The 14,054-nt window shown below is 40.8% G+C and overlaps 1 protein-coding gene and 1 long non-coding RNA gene across 3 annotated transcripts in view; one reads left to right on the top strand and one right to left on the bottom strand.

Annotated features, from left to right (window-relative positions):
• Window positions 1-12,444, bottom strand: part of Ubxn2b (UBX domain protein 2B) — a 26,442-nt gene extending 13,998 nt beyond the window's left edge. The window contains exons 1-3 of one of the 2 annotated variants that reach the window (XM_021160893.2): window positions 12,328-12,444; window positions 7,113-7,216; window positions 929-1,079 (exon numbers count right to left, since the gene is read on the bottom strand). In XM_021160893.2, the coding sequence (XP_021016552.1) occupies window positions 929-1,079; window positions 7,113-7,216; window positions 12,328-12,411 (339 nt within the window). In that variant the 5' untranslated portion in view covers window positions 12,412-12,444. Of the gene's footprint in view, window positions 1-928; window positions 1,080-3,286; window positions 4,094-7,112; window positions 7,217-12,327 lie in introns of those variants that run through there. The other variant, XM_029476615.1, reaches the window with a different exon arrangement.
• The window catches only part of LOC115030889, a 51,655-nt gene that overhangs the window by 8,723 nt on the left and 28,878 nt on the right, over window positions 1-14,054 (top strand). The window lies entirely within an intron of this gene.

Below are 14,054 nucleotides of genomic sequence, written 5' to 3'. Positions count from 1 at the left end.
AAAAAAAAAAAAATATATAAATTCTATCACTTCCCCCTCCAGGCCCTCCCACATCTCCCCATTCTCAAGTTGATAACCTTTTTTTATTATTATTACAAGCATACATTGTTACATAATATATATGTGTATGCAAATGCATACACACACACATACAGAATCTTTTTGTTAGTGGCCTGTATAGTTTCAAGGCTAATCACTGTATTGGACAATCAATAAAGGCTTCATTCCTGAGAGAGGTAAATTCCCTTCTCCCAACAGTCCTTAGCTGCCTGTAGTTCTTAGGAGTATGACCTCATAAAATATCCCCCTTTCATGTAAATGTGCCCATTGAAACTGCCATTGCTCCAGTCTTGTTTAAGCAGGCCATTTCTAGAAGAGACTGTTTCACAGCAGCCTTCCTGGTATTCTGGCTCTTACAATCTCCCACGCCCCTCTACCTTGATACTCCCTGAGCTGTGCTGGAGCTGTGATGCAGATGCTGGGGTTGGGCTCGCCATGTCATACTGATCTCACAATTTGTGCCCATTTGTTTTCTGTGATGGCCTCCACTTTAAGCTGTTTTCTGAGTAAGTCAGCTGTAGTCACAATTTAATCTTGTAGCAAATTGGCTATGATCACACAGGATAATTTGAGGAGAAATGGCTATTCTTTTAATTACCATTTATATCACACATGTACTTTTAATTATAACCTTACTTTGTTTTACATACTAAATCAAATCCATACTTTTCAAACAGAATTGGAGAACTTAGAGATATTAAAATGGCCTCAAGGCTTGACAGAAGGATGTTGTCCAGCTGTTGCCAAATAAAGACTACAACTCAAGCCTCACAGAGAACAGCCAATCTCAACAGTGGGTACCAAAATGATTAGGAAGGCTGTGCCTCTTAACTTCCCAGAAACAATGTAGTTTTAAGACAGTACTGACCTTAGTTTTGTCTTCCCTTGAAGATCTTGTGGCTTCATTTAGAGGGACAGCTCCATGTTCCCTTGCCTCTTTGAAAAGTTCATTCACAATTTTCCCAGTTGGAGGTTGAGCTATATGTAATCCATCATATTTGTGATCACCTGAATAAAGCCTTTAAACATCAGAGATCATAAATAAAAACTCACAACAGACAAACTATTTTAAAATAGGAAGCTGCATAGTCTTATGAAATAACTTACATGTACAAAGAAGTACACCTGAGTTCCTCAGATGTGACCTTAAAATGGAACTCAGGCAAAAATCAAATGGGATAATTTGTATCCCTTCTGAGTTTGTGGAGATTCTGACAATTTTAACAACATAGTAACGGGGTCCTTGCCTCCTCCCTTCACCCTGGTGACTGCCAATGAAGTTCTGTTCTCACAGACCACACTCTTCTGCTGTGGGGAAACACTCAGCTCTGGGAGGCTATTCACCAGCCACATATGATTACACACGAAGCTTTCTTCTTTGGAAATTCTTAGATTTAAAAAAGTCCTTGAATTAAGAAATTTTTTTAAAATTAAAACTTGCATTACAATTCCCAGTGTAAATAATTTCATATATTCTCTGTGTAGTAACTAAGATCTACCCTGACTCTAACTTAAGTGCTCCAAAACATAAATTTTCAGTCACCTAAGATTAATATTCTTAGGCCTTTAATCCCAGCACTTGGGAGGCAGAGGCAGACAGATTTCTGAGTTCGAGGCCAGCCTGGTCTACAAAGTGAGTTCCAGGACAGCCAGGGCTACACAGAGAAACCCTGTCTCGAAAAACCAAAAAAAAANNAAAAAAAAAAAAAAAAAGCAAAAAAAGAAGATTAATATTCTTTCTAGATTACTGTTTCTGCCCAGGATACTGACAAGATTTAATCAATGAAGAAACACAGAGAGACTTCCAGTATAAGGTGCAGAGTTCAGGTTTTTTTTTTTTTCCCATACGTTCTACTCCAATCCCCAATTCCCACTACCTCACACAGCAATAGTGGAAACTATAACAGCCCTGCAGGAGGAGCAGAGGTACTCTTCAAGGTTTTCTCCTAAACTGACAAATGACACAGAGGAATTGGCAGTTCTCAGCTCCTGCAACTGAAAGACAATCCACGTGGACACAATGTGAACACCAGCAGAATCTCACTACTGCTGTGGGCAGGGCTGCCATCTTGCCAGTGTCACTGACTACACTAGACCCCACCAGGCTTTCCTCCCATGCTTCTACTGTATACTTGGGGAGAGGGAGTGCAGCAAGCACGGGAGAAACAGCCTGCCTGTCCATCCCTGAGATAAGCAGTGTTGGAGAGGTGGGATTGGACAGCACATGGCCTCAGGCAATTGTAAACAGAAAAGCAGAGCTAAGCCTCCTGCTATGCTTAACCCCCATTATAGCTTCTTCTCCTCCTGTCTGTCTGCAAGCTGGCAAAGTAACTGATCCTGCCCCTCTGTTTTGGTGAGGAAGGCCTGAGAAAACTGAGCATAGGAACCGATTTAGCCGTTATGGCCTCCCCTATGATCATGCAAGCAAGCACTGTATTTTCTTCAAGCAGCGTCTTTATTTGAACTTTTATATTCAGGTCCACAATTTGATGACTGTATATAGCATAAGGGACAGGACAACACTAATTTCTTCCTTTTGTTGCATATTTGTAACAAAATTCTCCTTGTTACTCTGCAGTGGCATCTTTGTCACAAGTCAAACAGCCATCTCCATAGGTCTAAGACTGAGTTTGGGTCTTGGCTTACTGGTCAGTCTCCATCATTCCTCTGAAGTTTTGGTACGTCTTCATAGCCAGTACTTTAAATCCTGAACTTGGGTTCTTCATGAATTCTCCAGCCATTCTTGTGCAGACAGGCACCAACAGTATTTACAACTGGTGCAATAAACATTTTCCAGTTTCTTTTCCTCATTTCATATCTGAACATGTCCTTCTCTGACTTTCTCAAGAGCAAAACTGTTTCTCTGTGTAGTGGATTCCAGCTATGATTTGGTTTTACTATTTCCTTTCTTCATTTTCCACAATAAGATGGTGATGCCCTTGCTGTCTGTTCTCCTCTTATTTGATCAACAAAATATCCTCTCAGATTGCAACTTCTGCTAGCATAGCTTGAAAGTATGATTCAAACTTTTGATTTTCTAGCCTTAGTCATACAAGCACTGACATTACAAGCATACAGCATTATGCTTAGCACTTCCTTACTTTGTTTGACTGGTTGCTTGGGGCAGGTATGAGACAGGGCCTCATGTACATGAGTACTCCAGTCTGGTTTTGAACTTAGTGCATAGCTGACCCTGACCTTCAGCTCCTGATCTTCCTGCATTTACCTTCCAAGTGTTACAAGTAGAGACATGTGCCACCATGCCTGGTCTCCCCCTTGATCTTATTGGTATTTAAAAGTTTGTAAAGACCTAAAAAACAAACAAACAAACAAAAAAAAAACCTGAAAACCTAAAAGCAAAGCACCTATTCAATAATTCTGCATGACTGAAGCCCACTAACCCCAAGGTTAGCCATGTTCCATGCTGAATCCCTCTCATCAGCAAGCACGCATGGTTCTTCTACCACAGATCCCAAACCTGTCTCTTTCTTACTTGTGCTGTACATTGCTTGTCATAAAGTTTCTATAGTCAACTTTTAAAAAGTTCTAGAATAATTCCATCCCCTCTCTTTCATTCCAGTGGAATCACCAAATCTATTCTTTTACTGTCATTTGTAATCTAAGATTACAAATTATCACCTTCTTGAGTTGCCTCTTTCTTCTGAACCCCTGCTGTAATTTTACCCTATTTTTCTAAAAGAGATAGTATTTTTCTAAAATGATACACTTTTCCTATTTCATAAAAGGGTTAATAGTAAATATTACCAAAGGGCAAATATATGTTCACTTTATTCTTATAACTAAACTCTCATTTTTTTGGATGAGAAAACCGAGCTTATGGGAGGTTAATGAAAAAGATACACACACACACACACACACACAAACACACCACATAAACATGGGGGCTGAGAGGAATCTCTTTTTAGAGCCAGGTCTTGTCATGACAGCTCTTTATCGCTCAAAGAACTTTACTGCACAACAGTATTTCCAACATTCTACAGTCACCTGCCCAGGGACGGTACTTCCCAAAGAGGGCTGGACCATGCCACATAACTCATTAATTAAGAATATGCCCCACAGACATGCCCATAGGCATTGGATAGAGTCACCTCTCATAGGAGAGTCTTCTTCCCACAAGACTCTAGCTTGTGTCAAGTGGATAAAAAACAAACCAGTTCAGTGGGATTGAAAAGCCAGTGTGCCACGTGTGGTGGTGCTAGCAGACTCTGGACATCTTGACATTGGGAGGCTGAAGCACGAGGATGGACTGTTTGAGGGTAGCTGGAGTGACAGTGAGTTCCAGGCCTGCCTAGGCTACACAATGATACCCTGAAAACCACAAGAACAAAATGACAATCAACATATAATTGTTTTGGTCTCTAAGGCTACCCTAGGAGGACATGACAATTAAAGACACCTGTCTGAAGTACAATGACGACACAACAGGGCAAGTGCTCTTACTGAGTGTAGAGCAAGGAAGTGGGAATTGCTCTAGTGAATGGAAAGCAGCTTCATGCTTACAAAGAAGGACTGCCAATGACTCTCACACTATCTCCAGTGATTCAACAGTCACTACATCTTCTAAAGAAACTCAGCTTGGGCTGGTGAGATGGCTCAGTGGGTAAGAGCACCCGACTGCTCTTCCGAAGGTCTAGAGTTCAAATCCCAGCAACCACATGGTGGCTCACAACTATCTGCAATGAGATCTGGTGCCCTCTTCTGGAGTGTCTGAAGACAGCTACAGTGTACTTACATATAATAAATAAATCTTTAAAAAAAAAAAAAAAAAGAAACTCGGCTTTTTGTGTAGTAAATAATGCAAGAGGTCAAACCTGAGGCAATAAGTCTTTAATAGCTACCTCACTGGTTGGAGAGGTATGGTTCAGCAGTAGACGTCTATGGGATATGAGTGGGATACTAATCTATCACATTCCCAAGCAAAAACAAACCAAAGCGCATTATGAAATTAAAACTACCAACAACAGACATTCTTAGGCTGCATAAGTATATTCATCTGAAGAAAGAGTTCTAGGGATTGAACCCAGGGTCTTGCATATGCTAGGCAAACTCTACTACTGAGCCACATCCACAGACCTTAGTTTTTCGGGGCAGTTCAAACTGGTTTGAACTTGCTTGGCAGCTTAGGGAGACTTGAACTCCGGATCACAGAATTAACACGTGAAGAGCAAGGAAAATATTTATACATCTTATAAGAATTCAAATATTAGATTTATTGTACTTAGAGCAATATTAAGTTATTCTGCATGTGCTCAAACCAGGGAGTCAAGTTAACTACCACAATACCAAGGTATAGTAACATATTAAATACTACAAAACTTTGGGGAATATATACAGTAAGGCATCAGTTAATATATTACACATATCTACATATACTCATTTATCTAACAAGAAAGAATTACATCAAAGGATAGTATATTCAAACCATGCCGAGATACCAACCTGCTGATTACAAAGACAAACTGTACCTGACAATGGAGTGATGTGGTGGTCAGCACCTTAATCAAGTGAGCATATCACCAATAGTGGAAAAACTTGAAATTATATGGCTCCTGATGTGATATAATAAAAAGCAGACAGTATCACTTATCTAATACTCTTGACAAAATGTTTAACAAGAATCTAATTATGAGGAAACAGTGATCTAGAATGTGGGACGTTTTGAGACATCTGGTGCATACATTTTAAAAGTGAATGTATTGCATTTTAGATTATGTAGGTGAGCTAAAAACAGACAAAAAAGAGAGGATGCCCTGCATTAAAACTCAACACAGGAAGAATCAGATGCAATGAGTAGTCTCTAACTGGGTCCCAAAATCCCCAAAGCTGGAAGAAATGGCTGCCTACAGGGTCTATGTTAAACCTCCAGGCTCTAAGTTAAAGGACGTCGTTAACCTATACTTTTAGATTTTAGGTTATATACTTTAATCTTAGGGATGCACGATGAAATATCTAGAGTTGAGCGTCATAGTGGCTATAATGTGCTTTCAGACAGTTGACTAAAACAGAAAGTGAGCATGTGAGAGTGCATGCTCCACTCTAACACGTTAAACTCGGAAGCAGAAGGAAATGGTTGGTGCTTTGTCATCTTACTCGTCTTTACATTTTCTATGGGCTTTTTTGTTTTGCTTTTTTTTTTAGTACAGAAAAATTCATCATTTTTGTCTTCCCTACAAAAAAGAATATGAAGTGGCAAAAACCTAATGTTCAACAAACTTTTCTACTTCTGTTAACAAAGTATTTTTTCAGAATGAGAGATAATCAGAAAATTCAACTTTGCATTCTTAATACTAGAAAAATAAATAAAAACACTCACAATATAATATCTGTGATTCTTATCTTCTAATCTCTAGTCCATTCTTTTTATAGTTCAGAGATTTTTTTAAAGATTTATTTATTTTATGTATCTGAGTACACTGTAGCTGTCTTCAGACACACCAGAAGAGGGCATCAGATCTCATTACAGAAGGTTGTGAGCCACCATGTGGTTTCTCGGAATTGAACTCAGGACCTCTAGAATGCTCTTCACTGCTAAGCCATCTCTCCAGCCCTAGTTCAGAGATTTTAATAATAACAAATACATTCAAGGAAATTATTTGTAGGACTAGGCATCACACAACAGGATCACACACAGAAACTTGAGACTCTTTAATGGGGACTAAAGACTTACCATGGTCCCATGAAGGGTGGTGAGAAACCTGATGGCCCTCAACTGATAAGACTGCATTTAAAAGCAGCTTTGGAAGGAGAGGGCTGAAGATGCCATCAGAGCTCAATAGGCCCTGACAAAACTATTAAAGAGCCACTGTGCCAGAGAAAACAGGATTCAAGATATAATTTCATATGGTGCCTATGATAATATCATATATACTAACGTAATTCTTCTGAAAAATTTTTTTAGCTGATTATAAAAAAATTTAGGAATAGTACTTCCATATCTATTTTAAAAACTTTAATTTAAAAAGTCCCAAGGTCACTTAAAATAGTTTGGGCTTAGTGAGCTAGCAGGGTAGATGTTTAGAAGCAACACTCACCGATGTGGCGGTGTTCGCGGGCTCCTAAAGGCTGCAGGTGTAGATCTGTCAGGCTTGGAAGACTTGCATTTCATTTCATCTTCATATAATTCTGCCAAGGCCAACTACACAGAACAACAGGTTTATTACACACTTGACACTAGAATCAGACTTCTAGACAGATATCTGAGGAGCAGCTACTGGCTTGAAACTGAGCAATAGCAATTTTGTATGAAAAAATGAGGGTTGTTGTCTCAAAAGATATCTTTCCAAGGCTAATTCCCGAGGTCTCATACTATTCAACTAATCAAACTGCCTATTATCAGAAAAAATTGTTACAATAACTCTTTTAATTAACTTGTCAACAGTTTAAAAAACTGAGTTTGGCAGTATATGTTTGCTGTGGACCTGTGTAACTTTCTTCCATGTCTTAAAGAATGATTGAAGACCGTTCAAGCTATTGCCAATTTCTCTAATTCACTCTCACAATATAATTTCACTTAGCTGTTTTCAAAACCTAAGTACATAAAACAAGTTCAAAAGTATTGCTTAAAAGTCTATAAGACACAAATTTAATCAAGTTTAGGGAAAGGAGATTCTATAAAAGACAATGAAGTAAATATAGGTTTTAGTCATTTATGAATTAATACTGAAAAATTATGCATTGTAGATATATAGCTGGTTACCTTGTAAATAAAGTAAAAATAAACTTGTCCTTGAAATAGAATTTAAAATAGTAATGGAATTATCAAATATTATAGTTTTTCCGTCTCCTTTTGCTATTTTTAGCAATAATTTAAAATTTTTCAACCAGGCAGAGTGGTAAATACCTTCAATCCTAGCACTTAGAGAAGCAGGAGATCTCTGTGAATTTGAGGCCAGCCTTGTCTATACAGTGAGTTCCTGGACAATCAGGCCTGTATAAGAGACACCCCTGTCTCAAAAAACAAACAACAACATAAACTTCCTTAACGTTGCTAGTCGATATTCAACTGGTGTGATTGTAATCTCTGGGCTCTCACTCCAAGGCTAGGTACTGAACCCGGGCAGGCCTCATGCATATCAGACAAGCTTTCTAACACCCAGCGACTGACTTGCCCTGGCCCTGGAAGATTCCACAGCCGTTAGATAAACACATTTAATGTACACCCTCAAGACCCACAGAAGACAGCTTCCCCCTCCTCCAACTGTCTTATTCCTACTCCTCTCTGACTGTCATAGATGCATCAACCTGTGAATTTCTAAAGCAGCTATTTCCCTAGAAATGCAAATCAATGGCTCTGATCTCCCACAAACTGAACTCAAAATTTTTACAGAACTCTAAGTTCTTGAAATTAAAATATAATTCCATCATTTTCTCCCTTCTTTTTCCTCCCGCTCCCTCCTCCCCCATGTTCACACACCCAGGTTGCTCTCAACTGGATCCAAATCTTGACTTAGGAACACACTGTGTAACACTGGGCGATACTGTGTAACATTGGGTGACACTGTGTAACATCTGGTGACACTGTGTAACATCTGTTGGATTACTGAACATCCTTGAGCATAGTTACTTCTTTAAATGCCTATCAAAATTCTTCTGACAATCAGCTGAAAGATTAATGTGTGCAGAGCACAAGGCACACCCATCCCATCAACATAGGACTTATTTTAACTGTGACACTGCTGTGTCAGTGTCCCTGTTTTCACTTTCTATGTGTCTTCCTGGCATGCTTTGCTACTCCTACCCTCCAAAACCCCAAACTAAATCCAAAGTAAGCTAGGGGAGGGACCGTGACTACAGTAAGCATCCAACTTACCCCCTGAAGACTCTTTAAAACAGTCTTCTTTGATGGATCACCTCCTGAGCCAACTGTATTATTTCAGATCTATGAATGACTTACATGCTCAATGTATCTCCTACAGTGTTATCTGTATTCCGAACACCTGTTTCAGGCGACCTATGTAAACATGGCTTCGCATTTTCTTAAGCATCCTTTTCTAAACCCACATAATATATGCTGTCCTCCCAACGACATGTACCTTAGGTGCCAGTTGTAATGGGGAATTGTCAGTGTCAACTGGACTAGGAACCTCCTCGGAGATATGCCTTTGCATGTGTTTTTGGCATTATTTCTAAAGAAAAACACCCTTCCTTCCCTGAGCATTATGGGCTAGGGTCTTGGGCTGAAGAAAACGGCAAAAGCTGCTATGTTTCAGCTTTGCCCACTCTCTGCTTTCTTGATCCACACAGATATGAGGAACCTAGCTGTATGCCCTACTTCATGAAGTCTACCATGCCTGCCCCACCAGGTTCTTTTCCTTAGCCTCTATTTGATTGTTGCCAATTAAAATACTTTTCTTCTGTAAAATAAATAAAGCAGCTTTGACTTTGTGCAAAGTAGAAAAGGAACACTAAGGATGCGGTCCAAGCATTATTTCCTGAGACTTGAACAAGTTCTTCAGAAGGAGTTGGCACCAGTCACAGATTATGACATGGGCCCACTCATGATTACTAAATCTTTTATTTTAATTTTTATTTTTTTTACTAGATATTTTCTTCATTTACATTTCAAATGTTATCCCAAAAGTCCCATATACCCTCCCCCGGCCCTGCTCCCCTACCCACTCACTCCCACTTCTTGGCCCTGGCATTCCCCTGTACTGGGCATATAAAGTTTGCTAGACCAAGTGGCCTCTCTTCTGCTACATATGCAGCTAGCGACTCTCTTTCAAACGTAGATTATTAGACATAGTGACTGAGTACTCCTGAGATTATATTATTTGAAATTAAATAAAGAAGATTAATTGAAGTACCAGATAAAAGTATAATGAGAAAACCAGCCCTTCCTAAGTAAGAGACATTCTTGCTCCAATTCTTCCCAAGTCAAGGATTGATATTCTTTCCAGTCTGGAAGGTAACCTGGATCTAAGTCACTGTGAAGGGCAGAAACACAGCAAGAGAGAACTAGAAGGCTCAGCCTTATGCTACATTGTAGAAAACACAGTAAAGTTAACTGGACAGACTAGCCACACCTGGGAACTCTGGGAAATACATAATGCTCAAGTCCCACTCTATACCTAGTGGATTAGATATGGGTGTGAGCGCTAGTGTCTGCTTTATCAAGCCGTTCCAGGGACATGATTTCACTGAGGACCAGTGATCTAGATAGCCTCAGACAAGTTCACTCCTCCCCAAATACTAATCTGGATGGAAACATGGAATTAAGAGCAGCAATCCCGTTGATATTATTCAGGAGGAACATTGGGAAATATGCAATTAAATACCTTAAACAACTTTAAACCCTACAACGGATTGCCTGAAGGACACTACACAACAGCCTTAGAAATAGTCCAGAAGTCACAACAGAGAAACACTTCAGGTGATAACTGTAGAGCCCTCTTCCTAAAACCCTCCTTCCTGATGTAGAAGCTGACAGACTATTCTGAATGGCAGCTGAGATAGATTTCTGTTCAGCTGGTAATTAATTCACTATCAGGTTTTTATCTCCTACCTGATGCTGATCTCTGCATTCTCCAAGTTCATCTTCTGAACTGCCTTTTTGTTTTGGTTTGGTTTTTGCTTTGTTTTATTTTGTTTTTTGGCATTCAGTGATGCTTCAAACTATGCTTAGTTCTCCAAAAAGTTATGAAGGTGTCCAAAAGGTTGTATGTGGTTAAAATAGGGACTGTTCAGGACAATTAAACCTAGATTATTCATAAAACAAAATAGAATTCCTGAATGAGGCAGCTTCTAGAACCAGAGCATGCTGGGAAAAATCAAAATGACAATAAGATGTGACTTTATGGAAACTAGCAAGCCAGACACAGAAAATACCTTATCAGATGGGCACTGCCTCACTAGTGTGCTGGCTAGTTTAATGTCAACTTGACAAAGCCAGAGATATCAGGGAAAAGGGGGCTCGACTGAAAAAAAAATGCCTTCATAAGGCTGTAGGCAAGTCTTTGGAGCATTTTCTTAATTAGTGATAGATGGTGGACGGCCACACACACTATGGGTGGTGCCAAACCAGGGCTGTGAGTCCAGGGTCCTATAAGAAAGCAGGCTGAAGAAACTGTGAGGAGCAAACCAGTAAGTAGCACCCCTTCATGGCCTCTGCATCCGCTCCTGCCTCCAGGTTCCTGCTCTGACGTCCTGTCTGATAAGGAACTGTGAGTGGAAGCATGAGTCTCTCCTCCCCAAGCTGCTTCGGTCATGGTGTTTCATCACAGTGACAATAACTCTAAGACAACGAGCTAACTGGCTCCCGGGTCAAGGAACCAACCAGTGCTCAATTAATACCATTATAATTCTGCATTGGCTTGGTCTGTAAAGCTGCTTTACAAGCCTGTTTCAAATCTGAGACCTTTCACGAAATTTGATAGCACACAACAGTATCCACTACTACTTCTGGATTTGATGTCCTATTTGTATCCACATTTCCCAGAGCTTCAGCCCAAAGTTAGAATGGCAAACGCTCAGTACGTCTGGTTAAAGAATGAAGACCTGCTATTGAAAATGCTGTCAAGGTTTGTGAATCCGGGCTCATTTATTCTGAATGAAGACCTGCTATTAAAAATGCTCTGTCAAGGTTTGTGAATCCGGGCTCATTTATTCTGAACTATAACCCCTAATATATGTTTATTCGTTGAGTTTTATCAATGATTTCATGAGGATATAGAAAAAGGCTAAAATGGACAAGCAGTATTAGCATTGGACAAGTGTTTAGCTAATGTCAGCATCATAATATTGCTGAGTTTATTTCTGTTAAGCTGTTTTGTGAACTCTTTCAAGCGAGCTGTGACCAAAGCCTGAACTGTTTTAAGTTCTCCCCTGCAAAACCGCAGGCTTTTGGAGAAGAAAGTGCTTTTAATGTATAAATCATCAAACGTGAAAAAGCATCCAGGAGAACAAACCAGCACGCGTTATTTTAAAGTTACTTTTTTAGTGATGGCTGATTTATCACTGGCCACAGCAACTCCCCAAATGCAGGCAGCATCAACTGAACTGGGAGCCACCCAGATGGCTCGGCAAAATGGCATTTGCTTTGTGCATCCAGCGTGAAGGGAAACCCTGTACCGCCGCCTGAGGCTAGGTGACTGGATTCCACACGCTCCACTCCGCAATGCGCCTCCAGGAGAGACCCTCCAGTTCTCCGGAGACAGGCTCAGGTGAGGTACAAAGTGGCTCTGGCCCGCGCCCGCCATGCCCACGCCCTCTCGCCCGCCGCCGCCGCCGCGCTCCATGCCTGCGCACCTGTAAGTCCCGCGCACTTGGGGGCCGTGGCCTGGAGGACCCACGCTCCTGCTCCTCCGGCTCCGCGCGGCCACCCTCCGCCATCTTTCACTCGCTTGCGGCGCCCGCCCAGGACCGCGACTTCCGGGGCTGGTTGCTTAGCGACTGTGGAAGGGGCGGAGCCCCTCCGTGACTCCCACTCCCTTGGAGAGGGGGCGGAGCCGTGCCGGGTTCGCGGTGTTCCTCCGGGCTCCTTTTCCCCACCAGCCGGTGCGCACTCGTTGTAGGGTTCCGGCCCGCAGGGCTCGCCAGTTTTTCAGTTTTTGAGATCTCTCTACAGTCACCATTCGACTCGCTGGGAGATGCTGTAGGTTGCCTTAGAGCGCAGCGTTGTCTTCCAAGTTCATTTAACTCAACAATGCAGTATCTTAGCAGATGAACAACTTCACCTTTCATTTCCCCTTATCTGTCATTTTCCCTTATCCAGGATTGGATGGTAAATTAGTCCTTCTGAATGGATCCGTATTGAGGATAGGAAACACGGTAAAGCTTTTGGCAATGAGAATGGAAACTCTTAAGCCATCTTCTTTTCTGCTGGGATTGACTTAACTCTCATCTTAAGTCCCAGACACTTACACCTCCAAGAATTGTCTCCCAAGAAAAAAGAAGCCTTTATGAAATGTATAAGCTAGAAAGGGAAAGAAAGATATAAGCAGGTGACAGAGTACACTTTACTTTGAGAAGAGTATTTCTTACTCGCGGACGGTATGTGAATGGAGAATACTCTCCTGGTGCCTGTTGTGTGTACCATGCTAGGTGGGAGCCTACAGCCTGCTGCCTTGGCTGTTCTTTGAGTTCCGAGCACTTAAAACAAAAACAAAAACTTATGAGGTAGAGAAGATGAAACTGAGAGGTCTGTAACAGACCTTTTAGAATTAAACCCACATCTTAGCTACTTTTCTTGGGGGCCCCTGGTATGTAGATATAGCCACACAGGCTTTCAGGTACCCACGAAGACACTAATCACATGATTGTTTTAAAAAATAAAATTTGTGTCCTTTTCTCCTGAAAATTTATTTAGCTCAGTTTTCTTTTTCACCTTGAGACTCAGAAGGCAAAGGATGATGGCCCCTCTCCCCAGTTCAGTTAACTCAACAGTGCTCCACTCATATTGCTGAGGATGAAATGCTGTACTTGAGCAAAGCAAATGATAATTAAACTAGAAACTAGTAGTACAAGTTACCAAACCTTGCATTGCTGTCTTGATGCACATTCTGCCTTAAAAATTCCCATCATGTTTTTGACAAGAAATGACCTCAGAGAGCCAATACCTTTTAATGTTGGACCTTGAAGGAGAAGTACTTTCCACAGTTGTTGGGTCAGGAAGGACCACAAGTAAAAAGTCACAGATAGGTTCTAAGACAGGTAATGGAAATATCTTACACATTTCACCAAAATACTACCTGGTTGTTTAGAAATGATTTTGTTTAGAAGCGATTATGAGGTGGTCAGAAAGAGAGTTAAACTAGAGTTTTGGGCTAAGTTAGATTCTGATGTGTAAGCAGCCAGGCTTATTTACTGGGCCAAGGTCACCAGATGTGGCCTTGAGTAATGAAAATCAGTCCAACTGGAGGTGCCACAGTAAAACTGAGACTGTAACAATTTTTTTCAATTTTTTATTAGATATTTTCTTCATTTATATTTCAAATGCTATCCTGAAAGTCCCCTATACCCTCCCCCCACCCTGC

The sequence above is a fragment of the Mus caroli genome, chromosome 4 (genome assembly GCF_900094665.2).
Source record: "Mus caroli chromosome 4, CAROLI_EIJ_v1.1, whole genome shotgun sequence".
NCBI lineage: Eukaryota > Metazoa > Chordata > Mammalia > Rodentia > Muridae > Mus > Mus caroli.
Note: the sequence above shows the minus strand (reverse complement) of the source record. Positions and strands in the feature narration are given on the sequence as shown.